This window comes from Nerophis ophidion, linkage group LG28, assembly GCF_033978795.1.
Source record: "Nerophis ophidion isolate RoL-2023_Sa linkage group LG28, RoL_Noph_v1.0, whole genome shotgun sequence".
Taxonomy (NCBI): Eukaryota; Metazoa; Chordata; class Actinopteri; order Syngnathiformes; family Syngnathidae; genus Nerophis; species Nerophis ophidion.
Genome location: NC_084638.1, coordinates 31,740,199 through 31,762,382, shown reverse-complemented (window position 1 = coordinate 31,762,382; position 22,184 = coordinate 31,740,199). Strand labels below are relative to the sequence as shown.

Below are 22,184 nucleotides of genomic sequence, written 5' to 3'. Positions count from 1 at the left end.
ACAAGTCATTCATCCATTCCTTTGAACACATGGTGGAAAGTAAAACAGACAATGACAAGGACAGGTTGCAGTTTCTCATACAGTACACAAAGGGCCATGCTCAAAAACTAATCAAAAGTTGTGAATATATGTCACCAGACAGGGGCTACCAGAAAGCCAAACGATTATTAAAAGAGAACTTTGGTCATGACTTTAAAATTGCCTGTGCATACCTAGATAAGGTCCAGACCTGGCCTCAAATTAAAGCAGAGGATTACAAATCCTTGCAGGAGTACGCCATGTTTCTCAGGAGCTGCTGTAATGCCATGGAGGACAGGACACATTGGCCAATATGAGAAACATTGCGTTCAAGTTGCCCTTCAAGCTGAAGGAGAACTGGCGCAACAAAGCCTATGAGCAGCAGGAGGAGCACAACCGCAGGGTGAGGGTTTTTGACCTGGTTAGCTTTATAGAAAAGCAAGCTCGTGTGGCTTCCCATCCAGTCTTTGGAGAGCTAAGGGTACAGGAGCAGTCAGCCATAGGAAAGGCTAACGCTAGACCCTCTGTAAAGCCGCAACACTCAAAGTCAGCCGGTAGTAGTTTTGCCACGAGAATTGCTATTAGCCCAATGAAATCCAAGCCAGAGTCTGAGTCAGAGCCCATTTGTCCACTTTGTAAAAACAAACACCCATTAGAGTTGTGTAGATTGTTCATTAAAAAGAAGCACAGAGACAAGCTCAGTTTCCTAAAGAACCAGGGCATGTGCTTTGCCTGTCTTTTAATAGGGCACATAAGTTCTGTTTGTCCAAGTCGTCAGACATGTCGACTGTGTAAAAAATCTCACCCAAGTGTTTTACATTATGATAGAAAAGACAAGGTATCGAAAGAGGTAGAAAAGCCCTCTAGAAATGTGAGTAGCGCAGGAGCAGAGCTATGTGGCCATATAGGGGCCGGGGACCAAGAGAGTGTTCTGTCCATTGTCCCAGTCAAAGTTAAGGCCGGGAAGGGCAGCCAGGTCCTATCAGTTTATGCTCTCCTTGACCCTGGATCCTCCGCTAGCTTCTGTTCAGAACAGCTTATGTCCAAGTTAAACATAAAAGGAATAAAGACCCATATCCTACTAAGGACCATGAATCAGGAAAGGTCTGTCCCAACTCACATGGTAGCTGGACTGGAAGTGTCTGCACTGGACAACAATAATTTCCTACCTCTTCCTGTTGTCTTCACACAGAAAGAAATGCCAGTCACCACAAGCAGCATCCCCAAACAGGAAGACATAGCACCATGGCCATATTTAGAAAATGTTACACTCCCGAGCATCAGTTCAAAGGTGCAGCTGTTAATAGGCACAAATGCTCCAAAACTGTTAGAGCCATGGGAGGTTATAAATAGCCATGGTGGGGGTCCATATGCAGTGAGAACATTATTGGGATGGGTGGTTAGTGGGACATTTAGAGGTGGGAATAGGGAGGCAGTGAGTGCATCTGTGAATAGAATTTCAGTTGCAAATCTGGAGGAGCTTCTGATTTCCCAGTATAACCTGGAGTTCAGTGAGGTAGTGTCAGAAGAAAAGACTGAGCTGTCAGTAGAAGACAAACAGTTTTTAGAGATAGCCAGTGAGGCAGTCCTACAGGACGGACACTACAGCCTGAAATTACCCTTCAGAAAGCTCACGGTCAACCTACCCAACAACCGCCCAAGTGCCAAACAGCGCCTCCACAGCCCGAAAAGAAAAAGGAAAAAGGAACTCCTCTCAGGTCAAACTGCGACCCGTTCACACAGTTACAATGTGAACAAGGAACTTAAAACTTTCAGGACCTCACTTGGTGGACAGCACCTCACAGTGGAAGATGTGTCGCAGGCCGAAAAGTCAGTGATCATTCATGTCCAAAGGCAATCATTCCCTGTGGAGATGGCAACACTCAAAACGACATCATCTCGTGTTCGTAAGAGCAGCAACATCAGCAGGTTAGATCCCATGCTAGATGAAGGCGTGTTAAGGGTAGGGGGTAGGTTGCATAGATCTGCAATGCCCGAGGAAGCCAAGCACCCCTATATCCTCCCCAAAGATGCTCACATCTCAACTCTCATCCTGAGACACATTCACGAACACTCTGGACACTGGCAGGAACCACATGCTCTCTGAGCTCCGAAAGAAATACTGGGTGGTAAAGGGAAACTCTGCAGCCAGAAATGTGATTTCAAAGTGTGTTGTGTGTCGACGTGTGAGAGGAAAACCAGGAGAGCAAAAAATGCCAAGTTTACCCCAAGAGAGAATACTCCCTGACCTCCCTCCCTTTACTAATGTCGGGTTAGATTACTTTGGCCCAATCACAGTCAAAAGAGGAAGGAACCAAGTCAAGAGGTATGGGGTCCTCTTTACTTGTATGAGCAGTAGAGCGGTGCATTTAGAGGTAGCCTACACACTAGATACTGACTCATGCATCCATGCTATAAGGAGGTTTGTCTGTAGGAGAGGACAAGTTAAGCACATTCGATCAGACAATGGCACTAACCTGGTGGGAGCTCAAGCTGAGCTCAAAAAAACCCTGCGTTCACTAGATGACAGGAAAATCCAAGGCTCCCTTCTGTCTGAGGGAATTCAGTGGTCATTCAATCCACCCGCAGCCTCCCACTACGGTGGAGTCTGGGAGAGGCTCATTAGGTCCGTAAGACAGGTACTCAACTCTACTCTCCACCAACAAGTCATTGATGATGAGGGCCTGCAAACCATCTTTTGCGAGGCAGAGGCAATCCTCAACAGTCGTCCCCTCTCCACAGTCTCTTCAGATCCACAGGACTTAGAGCCGCTGACCCCAAACCACATTCTCCTTCTAAAAACTCAACCCATCATTCCCCCGGGCACCTTCGAGAAAAATGATCTCTACGTCAGGCGCCGCTGGAAACAGGTCCAGTATATGGCTGACCTTTTCTGGCACAGATGGACAAGGGAGTACTTGGCGCTTCTGCAAGAAAGACAGAAATGGACCCAAGTGAGGAACAACCTGCAGCCAGGAGATGTGGTCCTGGTGGTCGACCCCACAGCCCCAAGGGGCTCCTGGCCATTGGGCAGAGTACTGGAGACTCGGCCAGATGGAGGAGGCCTGGTCCGGTCAGTCAAGCTCCAAACAAAGACTTCAGTCATCGAAAGGCCTATCACCAAGCTGTGCCGCATCCTGGAGGCTGAGGGCTGACGGGTCAGTCATGGAGACCAGACCACAAGAGAGCCAAAGGGACGTAATGTATATACTTTATTTTCTTTCAAGACTTTGCCTTTTGTTTGTTTATTATGGAATAGGCTCCTTTTTTTTGCATTAAATTAATGAATGTGATTGAGTCTGTAAAGATCAATCAGGGGCCGGTGTGTAGGAGCCAAATAGAGGGCCATGCTTGAATTTATGTTTATTTTATTGTTTTTGAGTGATTCATGCGTGTATGTCAGTGTGCACCCTTTGCAGGTGGTGAAAAGTTCCCACGCAGGCCTATAAGGGGCAGGAGCGCGCTGGGCGCGTGATTGGCAGTCGGGCACCAGCATACCGTCTTTGACCTCACCTGTCTGTAGACCTCACCTGTCTGTAGACCTCACCTGTCTGTAGACCTCGGCTTCATATTAGCTACCATTTATTTTGTTTCCCGAGTATTCTGTTCCTTAATTATTGTAAATAAAACAATCTTCAATATCGCTGCTGGATCAGCTTGAATTAGTGGAGGGAAAGCGGGAAAAGGAAGAATACGTGACAAGGAAGGCTGTGTAAAAGGTGTGAGTCAGACAAGATGCCCGCGCCCCAAGTGGAACAAACATTTGAAACAAAGGGGTTATAGGAACAGTCACTTTCAGTGTTTTATGCCACTACAACTAGTAACACAATAAGCAGATAAGGGATTTTCCAGAATTATCCTAGTAAATGTGTCTAATAACATCTGAATCCCTCGAACTGTATAGTCTTTCGTTTTTTTTTAGTCCTTCACTCTCACTTTCTTCATCTACGAATCGTTCATCCTCGCTCAAATTAATGTGGAAATTGTCTCTTTCTCAGTCCGAATCGCTCTCGCTGCTGTTGGCCATGATTGTAAACAATGTTCAGATGTGAGGCGCTCCACAACCCGTGACGCCACTCGCATATCATCTGCTACTTCCGGTACAGGCAAAGCTGTCGATGTTCTCTACTAAATCCTTTCAGGAAAAATATGGCAATATCGCGAAATGATCAAGTATGACACATAGAATGGACCTGCTATCCCCGTTTAAATAAGAACATCTCATTTCAGTAGGCCTTTAACTGCTGGCCTAACATAACTAGAAATCATGATCATAATAAAAGATAAGACATTTTGAATTTACTCTCCCTAAAATAATTAATTATCTTCATGTCATATTATGCTCCTTCCAGCGCTGTAGTTTTTAGATTATAGAGTTTTTATCCAAATCAGAATTCAGCTAGCTTATTTTGCCATGCTGCTGCACAAAATCTGCCAGGGGCCTTCAGAATCAACAATGCGGGCGTGTGTGCGTTTTTAGAATAATTATATCTAAGTTATCACAAAACATTTGTGTATCGATGAGTTCCCGGCGAGAAGACAAAAGCTGTCTTTGAACCTACCAAGCAAAAGGGTTGTACATTTCTCTGTGAGCTCTTTTACGACCTTTTCTCTGAACTGTTCTTTAACCAAAGGCGATGGCTGTTTACGACCCATGTCCCTTAGAAACGGCTGTTGCCATGTAATCAGGGAAAGTCCAAATAAAAGAGGTGGCGTACAATCTTTCGCCAGAGCGTGCTGGAGACTCTGCAAGAGTACAGCCCGGACTTTTCTCCTCAAATTGAGCCAAATGTAGTTCTGTCTCTGTTTTAATTATTTGCTTCTTGTCTTGTTTAAAAGATGTCATCAGTGTTTGAACCTCGCATCAGTGAATGGACACAAACATTTGACAGGCAGCTGCAATAGCCAATCAGATCACATTTTGTGGTCAGTAAGGCCTTCTTGCTGAGATATGTATTGTGATGTCATGAGCTAGGTAACACAACTCCATTACCCAGCATGCCACAGTTGTGAAACGCATGCGCAGTAGCCCTGTTTAGGTTGTTGAATGTAGACATGCCGGCATCAGGATGTTTGTGACATCAGCCAACACGCCTCGTCTGCATCTTTTATGATTAGACTAGCTAACACATATAATTTGCAAGGCCATTTCCAAGAAGAATATTTAAAGAGAAACTACATCTCGTGAGACGATGTCGGCCAATACCGGAACCTCGCTCAGCTGTCCCTGCGAGGAAATGTGAGTTCAGATATTTTATTTCTTTATTTTTTCATGTTTAATATGTTTTTTGCAATTTTAATTTTGACAGTGCCACATAAGATGTGTCTTAATTGCGAGCATGAAAGGATGAGGAAAGTAAGAGTGAAGCACTAAAAAAAAAAAAAAAAAAGGCGACGGCAGTGGGAGCGTTTCAGATGTAATTAGATACATTTAGGACTGGCATTGAGATCATGCATCATAAATTGTCATGGATGAAAGTTGGTGAAAGACTTGTTTGATTTTATTTTAAAAAAAAACTCTATAAATACCATAAACCTTCATATCTGTATTCTCAGATGTTGCTTGCCAGTGACAGTCACAACTACGGCACCGGGCTAGCCCTAAGAGGTGCTCTCACCCGTCTTAAAACCCATCCATCCATCCATTTTCTACCGCTTATTCCCTTTCGGGGTCGCGGGGGGCGCTGGCGCCTATCTCAGCTACAATCGGGCGGAAGGCGGGGTACACCCTGGACAAGTCGCCACCTCATCGCAGGGCCAACACAGATAGACAACATACACACACTAGGGCCCATTTAGTGTTGCCAATCAACTTATCCCCAGGTGCATGTCTTTGGAGGTGGGAGGAAGCCGGAGTACCCGGAGGGAACCCACGCATTCACGGGGAGAACATTTAAAACCAAAAGTGATTATTTGAAAAAGACTGCAATAACTTACTGGAATAGACTTCCACAATATTTGCTATCAATCACCAGCATAGTGGGCTTTAAGAATAGACTAAAAGGAGAAGTATTGTGTAAAGAGATTATTCTAGATTGTACCTAATGTCATGACTGTTTTTATTGACTATTGAGTATTTTATTGATTATGGGATAAGCAGCAGAAGATGGATGGATGATAATTTTTCGTCACTTATTGTTTGTCTTTGGTACACTAATGTGTATATTTTAGGCCATTGGTTCTTTGTTTTATTTTTGCAAAAATGTATCTATTTTTATATTGCTATTTTTATCTTTGGTATGAAAATTATTATGTAACAAAAGTTATTAGTATTTTTTGGTTCTTTGTTGTTGCTTTTTTTGTATTATGACAATTTATTATTGGATCACGTACTGCATTTTAATCTTTTGTTTTGTGGTTGAGTGATGTTTTTTGCCTGGACCCCAGGAAGAATAGTCTCCACTGCGGTGTAGACTAATGGAGATCCTTAATAAACTAAACTACTTGGATAATTCTGGAAGATCCCTTATCTGCTTATTGTTTTAATAGTGTTTTAGTGAGATTGTAAAGTCATACCTGAAAGTCGGAAGGCTGCGGTGAACGCCAGTGACTCTGAGAGAAGCCGAGGAGCCAAGATCACAGCTTCCTTTTTGAGCTTCAGGAAGAGGTCGCGTAATCCACTCAAGTCTCCGGTAAGAGCCGACTTAATATCACAATTTCCCATCCAAAAACTTGCTGGTTGACGTAGAGAAACATGTTCGCTTGATCGCTCTGTGTTAAAGCTTCACAACAAACAACAGCAGCTGCAACCCACCGCTTTCCACCATTAGGATTCTTCTTTATAGTCTCCATTATTAATTGAACAAATTGCAAAAGATTCAGCAACACAGATGTCCAAAATACTGTGTATTTATGCGATGAAAAGAGTCGACTTTTAGCCGTGTGTGGTGCTGGGCTGAAATGTCCGCTCCAACCAATAACGTCACAAGCCCACGCGTCATCATTCCGCGACGTTTTCAACAGGATACCTCGCGGGAAATTTAAAATTGCAATTTAGTAAACTAAACCGGCCGTATTGGCATGTGTTGCGATTTTAATATTTCATCATTGATATATAAACTATCAGACTTTCGTGGTCGGTAGTAGTGGGTTTCAGTAGGACTTGAAGGCCTAGGTTGGAAACGCACAGCCTGCCATTGCCATTGTTTGCTGACTTTTGCTAATGTTTATTCATGATTTAGAATGCATCAAAAAGAAAAATGTGTTCTGGTCGGACCCAAGAATTGAGAGTGATAGGCACAATTCCAAAGAAAGTGCAGTTCCCCTTTTAAGATAAAAATGCTGCTTGGTTTTAAAACAAAATAGGATTGGTGGATGTGTGCCAAAAGCTGCGTTAGTTCACCTCACTGCAGATTTGGGAATTGATCCGTAAAGGAGTGAACTGAGCCCTCGATACAAGCCTCTGAGACCATGATCCTGCACAGTCAGCTTCACGCAGTCACCTGCCAACACACACACACACACATACACACACGTTAGAACAGGGGTCGGCAACCCAAAACTTTAAAAGAGCCGTATTGGACCACAAATACAAAAAACAAATCTAAAAGCCGTATATAAGTCATATAATGAAGGCAACACATGATGTAAGTTCCTATATTATAGCCTACTATAAAAAAATAAATGTGTCGCAGGCTGAAGCATATCTTCGTTGACAGTAATGCTGAAATTCAATATTTATTATACACATTTTTACAACATTAGAAACCAATAGTAAATCAGAGGCTACTCAGAAGGTGCGATAACTCCTGGAAATGACTGACTTTCAATGAGCAAAGATATAGATGTGTGTGTCCAAGTTAAAGGAAACTGTCTTTGTTAATAGATTTATTCCAATCTTTGGCAAGCTAGGTAAGGTTTGCTGTGGTCTGGAACAACATGACAAACAACTATCTGAAATGCATGTGTCATGAGAAATTATATACAAAGAGGGTGAAAGTAAAGGATATTAAATGAGCACAAATATACCTACAAATCAGCATCAAGGGTTGGAATTGGGGGTTAAATCACCAAAAATTATTCCCCGGGCACGGCCGCCGCTGCTGCTCACTGCTCCCCTCACCTCCCATGGGGTGATCAAGGGTGATGGGTCAAATGCAGAGAATAATTTCACCACACCTAGTGTGTGTGTGTGTGACAATCATTGGTATTTGTTTTTAAATTAGGCATAATGATGCAAAATGTACATACAGGTAGCCTAAATAGCATGTTAGCATTGACTAGCTTGCAGTCATGACCAGAGGTAGGTGGAGTAGCCAGAAATCTTACTCAAGTAAGAGTACCGTTACTTTACTCAAGTAAACGTAATAAGTAGTCACCCAAATATTTACTTGAGTCAAAGTAAAAAAGTATGTTGTGAAAAAACTACTCAAGTACTGAGTAACTGATGACAGCAACAAGTAATGCACAAAAACATAAAAATAACAATGAACAAATTCAGAGCCAGGAATATTTCTTAAGCAACTAAAACTAATATACATTAAATAATATATATTTGGTTTTACACTGTATTGAAAAAAAAATTGAAAATTAATTTTACATTTGCAACCTCAATATACTATTGGCTAAGTTTTATATTCATAAATGTAAGTTTCTCAATACCTGACCTGTTTTTTGTGCCTTTAAAAAAGGTTTAGAACTCTACATTGAAACACTGTATCTCTAACAACCAAAAAGCTGTGAAAACGATGATGCTGTGTTCCAAATTTAAGTTATTTACTGAGATTGAGTGAGCCTTTGCACTTAGTTTATTTTACATATATATTTTTTTTGCATTCAATTTTAATTACTTTGACTTTACAACCCCCTGGCGCTGTTTCGTACGTTTTTTTATACTGTTTTTGTACTTACTTTGATTATTTTCAACTGTTTGTAAATGTTGAAATGTATTAAATAAAGGTTTATTAAAAAAAAAAAAAAAAAGTGCAGTTAATCATGTGACCGCCTGGCTCTGTTTGATTGGTGAAACTGAGTCAAGCGTCACCGGTGACTGCATTTGATTGGTGAAATGCAGGCATGTGATGGATCCTACTTTGAAGGTCTGTCTGACAAAACAAAACAAACAAAGCGTGCATTAACAGATCGATAAAAATCAGTAGCGAGTAGCGAGCTGAATGCAGATAAATGGAGCGGAGTAAAAGTAGCGTTTCTTCTTTATAAATATACTCAAGTAAAAGTATATTGCATTAAAAATACTCTTAGAAAGTTACTCAAGGAGATGTAACGTAGTAAATTTACCGCGTTACTACCCACCTCTGGTTATGACTAACCAAATATGCCTGATTAGCACTACAACAAGTCAATAACATCCCGCACAGCATAAAACATTTGGTGGACAAAATGAGACAAAGGAGTGGACAATTTCACATGTTAAACTGTCCATGGTGGACTGTGGACAATACGATGTTCACCAAATACTCTCATCAGTGAAGCATACACACAAACATACAGTCGTGGTCAAAAGTTTACATACACTTGTAAAGAAGTGAAGTGTGAAGTGAATTATATTTATATAGCGCTTTTCTCAAGTGACTCAAAGCGCTTTACATAGTGACACCCAATATCTAAGTTACATTTAAACCAGTGTGGGTGGCACTGGGAGCAGGTGGGTAAAGTGTCTTGCCCAAGGACACAACGGCAGTAACTAGGATGGCACAAGCGGGAATCGAACCTGTAACCCTCAAGTTGCTGGCACGGCCACTCTACCAACCGAGCTATGCCGAACATACAGTAATGTCATGGCCGTCTTCAGTTTCCAACCATTTCTACAACTTTTATTTGTTTTGTGATAGAGTGATTGTTACACATGCGTGTTGGTCACAAAAAACCTCCATAAAGTTTGGTTCTTTTTTTAATTTATTATGGGTCTACTGAAAATGTGACCAAAACTGCTGGGTCAAAAATGTTATTTGGTCACATGTCCCTTGGCAAGTTTGACTCCAATACGGCACAAGCTTCTGGTTGAATTTTGGACCACTCCTCTTGACAAAATTGGTGCAGTTCAGCTAAATTTGTTGGTTTTCTGACATGGACTTGTTTCTTCAGCATTGTCCACACATTTAAGTCAGGACTTTGGGAAAGCCATTCTAAAACCATAATTCTTGCCTGATTTAGCCATTCCTTTACCACTCTTGACGTGTGTTTTGGGTCGTTATCCTGTTGGAACACCCACCTGCGCCCGAGACCCAACCTCTGGGCTGATGATTTTAGGTTGTTCTGAAAAATTTAAGGCATACTTGCCAACCTTGAGACCTCCGAATTCGAGAGATGGGGGGTTACGGTGCGGATGTTCTCCTAAAATGTGTTTGTCATTCTTGTTTGGTGTGGGTTCACAGTGTGGCGCATATTTGTAACAGATCAGACAGACATACTTTATTAATCCCCGAGGGGGAATTTAAATTTTCAGCACAATCCCATTCAAGGTCAGACAAACATTACAGGGAGACAGAACAGGATCGCTGACGGGTCTGCCAACTTCCGGCGCCCCTTACAAAAAAGGTGAGATACAGGTAAACATTTGGGGGGATTGGGAGAAAAAAAAATAATATTAAAATATAATAAAATAAAAAGAATCGCTCTAAGCCTGGCCCCCTGGAGAGGGGGTCCAGACTGAGGCCAAGGGAAACACAACAACTCATAGCCATAGTACACATCTCTCTTCCATGTGTGTAAGAGCGAAACATCAAAAGTCAAAGAACAAAAAGGACATTAAAGACATTAAAGTGGGGGAGCTGATGCAACCAGACACTTCTACATACAGCTATGAATAAAAAGTAAAGAAAACATTCTGGTGGCTTCTGCGGTGTTCCACGCCGTCGTCTGCTGGGGTGGAAAGAGCATGGCCAGAGACAGGAGGAGACCCAACAAAGCAACCAAGAGAGTTAAAGTTGTTTATACGGCCACCCTCAGTGTGACCTGTATGGCTGTTGATCAAGTATGCCTTGCATTCACTTGTGTGTAAAATCCGCATAAATTTTGCACGCTGTTAGTATGGAGGAAAAGCGAACGTGATGAGAGATTGTAGAGGACGCTTAAGACAGTGCCTTTAAGGCACGCCCCCAAAATTGTTGTCCGGGTCGAAATCGGTAGAATGGTTGGCCCGGGAGATTTTCAGGAGTGGCACTGAAATTCGGGAGTCTCCCGGGAAAATCGGGAGGGTTGACAAGTATGATTTAGAGATGATCCTTCTTTTTTCATTGGCCCATTTGCTCCCTGTAAAGGCCCAGAGCATAATACCACCACCACCATGCTTGACTGTAGGGATGGTGTTCTGGGATTAAAGGCTTCCCCTTTTCTCCTCCAAAACATCCATCCATCCATTTTCTACCGCTTATACCTTTTTGGTCACGGGGGCGCTGGTGCCTATCTCAGCTGCATTCAGATGGAAGGCGGGGTACATCCTGGACAAGTCGCCACCTCATCGCAGGGCCTACACAGATAGACAACATTCACACTCACATTCACGCACGAGGGCCAATTTAGTGTTGCCTATCAACCTATCCCCAGGTGCATGTCTTTGGAAGTGGGAGGAAGCCGGAGTACCCGGAGGGAACCCACGCATTCAAGGGGAGAACATGCAAACTCCACACAGAAAGTTCCCGAGACCGGGATTGAACACAGGACTACTCAGAACCTTCGTATTGTGAGGCAGACTCACTAACCCTCTTCCACCGTGCTGCCTCTTCCAAACATATTCCTGGGTATTGTGACCAAACAGCTCAATTTTTCCTCCAGAAGGTCTTAAACGGGGATAGCAGGTCCATTTTATATGTCATACTTGATCATTTCTCGATATTGCCCAAAAAAAAAAAAAGGCGATTGCAGTTGGAGCGATTCAGATGTTATTAGACACATTTACTAGGATAATTCTGGAAAATCCCTTATCCGCCTATTGTGTTACTATTGTTTTAGTGAGATCATATAGTACCTGAAAGTCGGAGGGGTGTGGCCACGGGTGTAGTGACCGCCAGTGTCTTCGTGGGAGGAGGTAATAGTCGCCGCAGCAGCTGCAGGAGGACGCTGGCTCCGCTCATAACTACGGTAAGAGCCAACTTATTACCACAATTTTCTCACTGAAGCCTGCCGGTTGACATGTGGTCGGGATCCATGTTCGCTTGACCGCTCTGTTCCATAGTAAAGCTTCACCTTCGGAAATGCAAACAAGGAAACAACGGCTGTGTTTGTGTTGCTAAAGGCACCTACATCTTTCTTCTTTGACGTCAAGAGCTATTCGGACCGAGAAATCGACGATTTTCCCCATTAATTTGAGCGAGGATGAAAGATTCATGGATGAGGAAAGTTAGAGTGAAGCACTAAAAAGAAAAAAGAAAAGGCGACGGCTCAAGGCGGCGGCAGTGGAAGTGTTTCAGATGTAATTAGACACATTTACTAGGATAATTCTGGAAGACCCCTTATCTGCTTATTGTTTTAATAATGTTTTAGTGAGATTGTAAAGTCATACCTGAAAAGTCGGATGGCTGCGGTGAACGCCAGTGACTTTGAGAGAAGTCGAGGAGCCAAGATCACAGCTGCCTTTTTGAGCTGCAGGAGGAGGTCGCGTAATCCACTGAAGTCTCCGGTAAGAGCCGACTTAATATCACAATTTTCCCATCCAAAAACGTGCTGGTTGACGTAAAGAAACATGTTTGCTTGATTGCTCTGTGTTAAAGCCTCACAACAAACAAAGAAACACCGGCTGTGTTTGTTTTGCTGACGGCAGCTGCAATCCACCAACAGACAGCATTCTTCTTTGACGTCTCCATTATTAATTGAACAAATTGAAAAAGATTCAGCAACACAGATGTCCAGAATACTGTGTAATTATGCGATTAAAGCAAACTACTTATAGCTTGGATCTGGCTGGAAAATAATGTCCGCTACAACCCGAGACGTCATCATACCGCGACGTTTTCAACAGGAAACTTCGCGGGAAATTTAAAATTGCAATTTAGTAAACTAAACCGGCTGTATCGGCATGTGTTGCAATGTTAAGATTTCATCATTGATATATGAAAATCAGACTGCGTGGTCGGTAGTAGTGGGTTTTTAGTAGGCCTTTAACACTGTGAACCCACACCAAACAAGAATGACAAACACATTTTGGGAGAAAATCCGCACCGTAACACACCATAAACACAACAGAACAAATACCCAGAACCCCTTGCAGCACTAACTCCTCCGGGATGCTACATTATCGGACATCTCTATTTTCAATCTTTTTTTTTTTTGTTAATGCTCCAGGGAGCCACTAGGGCGGCGCTAAAGAGTCGCGGGTTAGAACGTGTGCGGCATTACCAGACCGGAAGTCTGTTGTGCGTTATATGTGACCTACCGATTCCTCGATACCGTGGAGGATTGGCTCGCTCGTCCAATTGCAGCTGCGTTTTCACGTACTCCGTGGGGAAGGTGATGCAGATCTCGATCCCGCCCGCGATGCCACCTAAGTGATGAGGAGGAAACATGGTGATGTGTGGCTTTCCACATCTCCTTAACAGATTGTAGCCGGAAATGCAATCGGATCAGAATCAAACGTAGCAAAAGATTAGGAGGGTTAAAAAAAAAAAAAGAAAAAGAAAGAATTGAATTAAAAAAAACCCGCACCTGCTAGGATAGCCTTCCCGGGATGTGTCATCTTCCTGCCGCCGATCGCCGCCGCGGCCAGGCTCCTCCTCGCCGCGTACGACTGCCTGGGGGCCGGCAGAGGACATGCCCGCACGCCGTGGGGGGAGAGCTTGTCGAGCGGCGTGGACATCTCGGAGAAGAGGCTACAGTATTAGCGGCGTCTCTCCGCCCTGACAACAATAACACAGGCTGGAGGGAGCGCGGGAGCGAGCCTCGGTGGGCGGGGTCAATAACATGCAAGGCAGTGGGTCGGATGATCAGCCCACCTCATTGGTTGGCTCGATCATGTGACCTGGCGATGCTGCTGTTGACCAATGAGGAGGAAGCTGATTCAATATGACATTTATATACAGTAAATGTGGTATAATGTGCATTTGGTTTAAACTATCTTTAATTATTAAACATTAAATGGCATTACTCAATAGCCTGCAATTAGGGATGTCCGATAATGGCTTTTTTACCGATATCCGATATTCTGAGCTTGTCATACTTGCCAACCTTGAGACCTCCGATTTCGGGAGGTGGGGTGGGGGGCGTGGTTAAGAGTCAAATAGTTTATATATATATATATATATATCCATCCATCCATTTTCTACCGCTTATTCCTTTTCGGGGTCGCGGGGGGCGCTGGCGCCTATCTCAGCTACAATCGGGCGAAAGGCAGGGTACACCCTGGACAAGTCGCCACCTCCTCGCAGGGCCAACACAGATAGACAGACAACATTCACACTCACGTTCACACACTAGGGCCAATTTAGTGTTGCCAATCAACCTATCCCCAGGTGCATGTCTTTGGAAGTGGGAGGAAGCCGGAGTACCCGGAGGGAACCCACGCATTCACGGGGAGAACATGCAAACTCCACACAGAAAGATCCCGAGCCTGGATTTGAACCCAGGATTGCAGGAACTTCGTATTGTATATATATATATATATATATATATATATATATATATATATATATATATATATATATATATATATATATATATAAGAAATACTTGAATTTCAGTGTTCATTTATTTACACATATACACACACACATAACACTCATCTACTCATTGTTGAGTTAAGGGTTGAAATGTCCATCTTTGTTCGATTCTCCGTCACCATTTTTCTAACCATATGCATGCACAGCTAGACTCTCTGGCAGAGAAGAAGTCTACCAACACTCCAAGCCATTATGGACAACACCTCCCACCCACTGCACTCGGACCTTGCGGAGAGAATGAGCACGTTCAGTGGAAGGCTCAGACTCCCTAAATGCAACACGGAACGAAGAAAAGAGGTCCTTCATACCGACAGCCATCATACTGTATGATGCATATGTTCCTTGACTGCACTTAAATGTAGAATATATTTATATTATTCATATATTATATTATTTATTATTATCATTGTTTATTGTGAGCAAACTGTGGTGCTGAATTAAATAGAGTACATTCTATTCTACATTGTATTCTATTCTATGTACAGTAGATGTCAGTATTGTCCTGTTTAAGAGTGTCACAAGTTCACAACATTGGAGCTTACGGCAGACAAACTGCTTTACGGTAGACGAAAATGTGGCTGCTGTTCCATCCATTTTCTACCGCTTATTCCCTTTTGGGGTCGCGGGGGGCGCTGGCGCATATCTCAGCTACAATCGGGCAGAAGGCGGGGTACACCCTGGACAAGTCGCCACCTCATGGCAGGGCCAACACAGATAGACAGACAACATTCACACTCACATTCACACACTAGGGCCAATTTAGTGTTGCCAATCAACCTATCCCCAGGTGCATGTCTTTGGAAGTGGGAGGAAGCCGGAGTACCCGGAGGGAACCCACGCATTCACGGGGAGAACATGCAAACTCCACACAGAAAGATCCCGAGCCTGGATTTGAACCCAGGACTGCAGGAACTTCGTATTGTGAGGCAGACGCACTAACCCCTCTGCCACCGTGAAGCCCTGTGGCTGCTGTTGTTGTGTGTTATTACCGGGCTGGGAGGACGTTAATGAAACTGCCTAACAATAAACCCACATAAGAAACCAAGAACTCGCCCTCGATCATTCTACAGTCATAACGTCATTGGGCAGGCTCGTTCTTTACTGTGGGAAAGCGGACGTGAAAACAGGCTGTCGGCACGTCACTCAGGTCCACTCGGAGCAGGAGGGGGCGTGGCCTCCAGCTCCGCCTGAATTTAGGGAGATTTTCGGGAGAATATTTTTTTCCGGGAGATCTTCGGGAGAGGCGCTGAATTTCGGGAGTCTCCTGGAAAATCTGGGAGGGTTGGCAAATATGGATATTGTCCAACCCTTAATTACCGATACCGATATCAACCGATACCGATACATACAGTCGTGGATTTAACACATTATTATGCCAAAATAAAATAAAATAAGATAAATAAATAAATTAAAAAATTTGAATAAAAAAGAAAGTCAAAAACTATAAAAACAGTTACATAGAAACTAGTAATGAATGAAAATGAGTACAATTAACTGTTAAAGGTTAGTACTATTAGTGGACCAGCAGCACGCACAATCATGTGTGCTTTAGGACTGTATCCCTTGCAGACTGTATTGATATATATATATATATATATTGATATATAATGTAGGAACCAGAATAATATTAACAGAAAGAAACCACCCTTTTGTGTGAATGGGGAGGGAGGTTTTTTGGGTTGGTGCACTAATTGTAAGTGTATATTGTGGTTTTTATGATCATTTAATTAAAAAATGAAACAAAAAAAACCAATACCGATAATAAAAAAAACGATACTGATAATTTCCAATGTTACATTTTAAAGCATTTATCAACATCTCTACCCGCAATAAAATGATGTTTCATAATACCGAGTGGCTCATTTGAATTGCAAGTCATTTCCTGAAACAAACAAATGACAGTTGTACTGCCCTTGCTCGTCTCCTACTTACCTCAGTGGAAGAAAAAGTAGTTCCCATGGACAATGGATCAGTGCTTTGGTTACTTTACACCAGGGGTCACCAACGCGTGGGCCGCGGCCACCAGGTAGCTGTAAGGACCAGATAAGTAGCCCGCTGGCCTGTTCTAAAAATAGCTCAAATAGCAGCACTTACCAGTGATCTGCCTCTATTTTTTTTATTTTCTTATTTACTGGCAAGCTGGTCTCGCTTTGCTCGACATTTTTCATTCTAAGAGAGACAAAACTCAAATAGAATTTTAAAATCCGAGAAAATATTTTAAAGACTTGGTCTTCACTTGTTTAAATAAATTCATTTATTTATTTTTTTACTTTGCTTCTTATAACTTTCAAAAAGACAATATTAGAGAAAAAATACAACCTTAAAAATGATTTTAGGATTTTTAAACACATGCCTTTTTACCTTCTTTCCTGACAATTTTAAATCGATGTTCAAGTATTCTTTTTTTATTATTATTATTGTAAAGAATAATAAATACATTTTAATTTAAATATTCATTTTAGCTTTTGTTTTTTCGACGAAGAATATTTGTGAAATATTTCTTCAAACTTATTATGCTTAAAATTCAAAACAATTATTCTGGCAAATCTAGAAAATCTGTACAATCAAATTTAAATCTTATTTCAATGTCTTTTGAATTTATTTTAACATTTTGGTTCTGGAAAATCTAGAAGAAATAATGATTTGTCTTTGTTAGAAATATAGCTTGGTCCAATTTGTTATATATTCCAACAAAGTGCAGATTGGATTTTAACCTATTTAAAACATGTCATCAAAATTCTCAAATTAATCTTAAGCATGAAAAATTACTAATGATGTTCCATAAATTCTTTTTTAAATTTTTGCAAAAAGATTCGAATTAGCTAGTTTTTGTCTTCTTTTTTTCGGCTGAATTTTGAATTTTAAAGAGTCGAAATTGAAGATAAACTATGTTTCATTTTTTTTTTCGTGTTTTCTCCTCTTTTAAACCGTTCAATTAAGTGTTTTTTTCATCATTTATTCTCTACAAAAAAACTTACGTAAAAGGAAAAAAAATATATATATGTATATACACAAATATATATATACATATACAGTGTTTCCCACAGGTCAGGCATGTGGCATCTATTTGGGGGGGGGGGGGGGGGCAGTGGCGGCGGCAATGACCAAGAAGAACGCGGAGTTGGAATGTAATTACAACACTTTATGTACATATTTATATACATGTTTATATAATATTTACATATTTATATAACATGTAACTACAAGCTCCATTCACAGACAGAGTCCCATTGCTTTTATGAGCGGGTGAGCGAGTCAAAAGTGGGAAAAAAAATAATTTTAATTTTACATTTTTTGTATTTGTGGCGGCCGTAATTCTTTGGTGGCGGGCCGCCACAAATAAATGAATGTGTGGGAAACCACTTGACTTGGTGAATCTATGAATCTAGCGGTAAATATACTCCTCCCCTCTTAACCACGCCCCGCCCCCAACCAAGTCCCCCACCCCACCCACGACCACTCCCCCGACCCCGACCTCCCGAAATCGGAGGTCTCAAGGTTGGCAAGTATGCCCCAGACATATTTTTTTCCCTCTAAATTTGGCAAAATAATTGTCCCAGCCTGCTCTAAGTATTAGTAAAGTATCAATATCAGCGCATAAAAACACGCATGGCATCGATCCGCACATCACTACCTTACCATACACTATTTTTTTGCATTATAATCATTACAACATAAACTATGTGTTTTTATTTATTTTATTTTTGCTGTTTTATAATACTGAGTGACTCATTTTCTTAAATATGTCACACCTGGGTGAAGTCTTGTCTGGGTTTCCTCTGGTTCCATGTTGTTTTGTCATTTCCTGTTTTATTTTGAAATCCCGACTCTCCCTCTCGTTTCAGATGACTTGCCCTTCCTCCTGTATCGCTGGTCTGACGTCTTTCCTGATTGCCTGATTGTGCCCACCTGTGTCACCCTCCCTCTTGTCTTTCTCTTGTCCTGTGCCAGTCTTGTGCGTACCTTTGCCACAGACTTGTCTAGAACCACGTTTTGTGCACCTTTTGATCCACCGGAACTTATGTCAGGTAAGATTAGCTTCCTAGCATCGCCTCAGTTAGAGCGCGTTTTTTCGTATTCAGTAGTTTTTGTTCTTAGCCCCTATTTCTTCCATAGCTGGAGAGTTTTGAGTTGTTGATATTTTACACAGTATTTTGGACATCTGTTGTGTTGAATCTTTTGCAATTTGTTCAATTAATAATGGAGACGTCAAAGAAGAATGCTGTTGGTAGAAAGCGGTGGATTGCAGCTGCCTTTAGCAACCGAAACACAGCCGGTGTTTCTTCGTTTGTTGTGAAGCTTTAATATGGAACAGAGCGGCCAAGCGAACATGTTTCTCTACCACATGTCAACCAATTATGATATTAAGTCGGCTCTTACCGGAGACTTGAGTGGACTTTGCGACCTCCTCCTGCAGCTGTCAAAAAGGCAGCTGTGATCTTGGCTCTGTCACGCCAAATTTCTTCCCCCCGGAAGAAATTTGGCGTGACAGCCCCTCCAATGCCTGAAGGACCCCAATGAGGGCGTGACAATACCAAGTTATATGACTCTTAAGGGTTACAGCTGCAAAATTAGCAACGCAAAAATAGCTTGAAAGGTTAGCATGCTGGAATGCTAATATTTTTTCCTGACCGTTGAGGGTTACAGCTGCAAAATTAGCGATTCAAAAATAGCGTGAGAGGTTAGCATGCTGGAATGCTAATATTTTTTCCTCACCATTATTTTTCACCTGTGACAATCAGCCAATTATACTGCTTTTAAAACAGGCAGCTGTGTGGGCTACTTTAAGGTCCTTCCACCCTCATTGGGGTCCTTCAAGTAGTTTCTTCCGGGGGGAAGGTTTTTGTAGGGGGGAAGAAATTTGGCGTGACAGCTCCATATTGGCTTCTCTCAGAGACACTGGCGTTCACCGCAGCCCTCCGACTTTCAGGTATGACTTTATAATCTCTTTAAAACACCATGTGTCCAATAACATCTGAATCGCTCCCACTGGGGCTGTCGCCTTTTTTTTCCCTTTTTTTTTTCCATTTTTAGTGCTTCACTCTAACTTTCCTCATCCACGAATCTTTCATCCTTGCTCAAATTAACGGGTAAATTGTCGCTTTCTCGTTCCGAATTCCTCTTGTAGCCGGTGGCTATGATTATAAACAATGTGAGGAGCCCTACAACCCGTGACATCACGCGCACATCGTCTGCTATTTCCGGTACAGGCAAGGCTTTTTTATTAGCGACCAAAAGTTGCGAACTTTATCGTCGATGTTCTCTACTAAATCCTTTCAGCAAAAATATGGCAATATCGCGAAATGATCAAGTATGACACATAGAATGGACCTGCTATCCCCGTTTAAATAAGAAAATCTCATTTCAGTAGGCCTTTAATATAATCAACTGTCTGAAATCCTGCATCTGTGTTCAGAGTCCTAGTCTGGTCGTTACTAAATAAACAAAAGACATAATGAATGCCCTTGCGAATCACCTAATTACCTCGGCGGAAGAAAAAGTAGTTCCCATGGACGATATATCAGTGCTTTGGGTACTTTACCACCAGTGGTCTCAGACACGCGGGCCGTTATTTTACGGCCCCCACCTTAAAGGGGATCATTATCACAATTTCAGGATTAAAACCAATAAAAATCAGTTCCCAGTGGTTTATTTTATTTTTCTAAATTTTTTTCAAAATTTTACCCGTCCCGGAACATCCCTAAAAAAAGCTTTAAAGTGCTTGATTTTCGCTATTTGCTTAAGTCACTGTCCATTTCCCTGTGACGTCACATAGCGATTCCAAATCAAACAATGACGGTTAGCACAGCGACATTAGCTTGGATTCAGACTCGGATTTCAGCGGTTTAAGCGATTCAACAGATTACGCATGTATTGAAACAGATGGTTGGAGTATGGAGGCAGATAACGAAAACGAAATTGAAGAAGAAACTGAAGCTATTGAGCAAATAGCTATTGACGCTATTCGGCCATCTTTGCAATAGCATCGCCGGTAAAATGTGCAGACCAACCAATCAGGACTTTCGAAATGACACTGGATCAACTTAAATCCGTCGATTGGTAAGTGTTTGTTTGGCATTAAATGTGGGTGAAATGAAACGCTGGATGTAAATATAGTTTCAAATGTACATACAGCTAGCCTAAATAGCATGTTAGCATCGATTAGCTGGCAGTCATGCCGCGACCAAATATGTCTGATTAGCACATAAGTCAATAACAACAACACTCACCTCTGTGATTTCGCTGACTTTATCGTTGGAAATGCATCTGCTTTGAGTGTCGCAGGATATCCACACATTTTTGCCATCTCTGTCGTAGCATCGCCGGTGAAAACCAAATGGGGGACTTTTGCATCTCTTGACACTGGAGCAACTTAAATCTGTCGATTGGTAAGTGTTTGTTTGGGATTAAATGTGGGTGGAGGGAAAGGCTGGATGTAAATATAGCTACAAATGAGGCATAATCCTGCAATATGTACACACAGCTAGCCTAAATAGCATGTTAGCATGCCGTGCTAATCGATGCACATTCTACGTAAATTAACTTGAATCCGTCCCTGATCGTGTTGTTACACCCTCCGACAACACACCGACGAGGCATGATGTCTCCAAGGTATCGGAAAACAGTCGAAAAAACGGAAAATAACAGAGCTGATTTGACTTGATGCGTCTGATGTGTAGGGAAAAATGGCGTTGACTACCGATCTGACGTCGTCGCTCAGAGGCATTAACAGAAAGGCGTTTTAATTCGCCAAAATTCACCCTATTTAGAGTTCGGAAATCGGTTGAAAAAATATGGTCTTTTTTCTGCAACATCAAGGTATATATTGACGCTTACATAGGTCTGCTGATAATGTTCCCCTTTAATATGAAAGTTTAATGTTAGTGCGGCCCGTAAGTTTTATATGAATGGCGCTTGACAGCGTTATTTGGGTCCAAAATGGCTCTTTCAACGTTCTGGGTTGCCTACCCCTGCATTAGTGGAAAAGCAGCAAATGAGTGAAAGCAACAGAGACGTTGCCATGGCGACGAGGGTTTTTTTTACGTCACACTGCGACACATGTCAGTCAGTAATAACATTCCCCGATAACCTGGACCAATTCAAACCGTTATTTTTTTTTTTTTTATTGTTTAATTTGCATCGCCTCACACAATGAACACTACATACATTTCTATATGACACTTTGTTAGTGGACTTATTTTACACACATGTATTTACACATAACTTGTGGACTTTGTTAGTGGACTTATTTTACACACTTATGTATTTACACATAACTTGTGGACTTATTTTACACACTTATATATTTACACATAACATGTGCGTTTTGTAAGTGGACTTATTTTACACACTTATGTATTACACACTTATGTATTTACATTTTGTTAGTGGACTTATTTTACACTTATGTATTTACACATAACTTGTGCACTTTGTTAGTGGACTTATTTTACACACTTATGTATTCACACATAACTTGTGCACTTTGTTAGTGGACTTATTTTACACACTTATGTATTCACACATAACTTGTGGACTTATTTTACACACTTATAT

At 41.8% G+C, this 22,184-nt stretch overlaps 1 protein-coding gene and 1 long non-coding RNA gene across 4 annotated transcripts in view; one reads left to right on the top strand and one right to left on the bottom strand.

The window, feature by feature from the left end:
- slc25a1a (solute carrier family 25 member 1a) overlaps nucleotides 1-13,828 on the bottom strand; it is a 32,665-nt gene extending 18,837 nt beyond the window's left edge. For all 3 annotated transcript variants that reach the window (XR_009804889.1, XM_061891400.1, XM_061891399.1), the window contains exons 1-3: nucleotides 13,618-13,828; nucleotides 13,349-13,456; nucleotides 7,361-7,460 (exon numbers count right to left, since the gene is read on the bottom strand). Coding sequence is in view for 2 of the 3 variants with exons in the window: in XM_061891400.1 (XP_061747384.1) it covers nucleotides 7,361-7,460; nucleotides 13,349-13,456; nucleotides 13,618-13,768 (359 nt within the window). In the remaining variant the exon portion in view is untranslated. The remainder of the gene's footprint in view (nucleotides 1-7,360; nucleotides 7,461-13,348; nucleotides 13,457-13,617) is intronic.
- Nucleotides 13,829-18,544: 4,716 nt separating this feature from the next.
- Nucleotides 18,545-22,184, top strand: part of LOC133545213 (uncharacterized) — a 50,872-nt gene continuing 47,232 nt past the window's right edge. The window contains exon 1 of the long non-coding RNA XR_009804757.1: nucleotides 18,545-18,655. This is a non-coding gene — a long non-coding RNA (uncharacterized LOC133545213). The remainder of the gene's footprint in view (nucleotides 18,656-22,184) is intronic.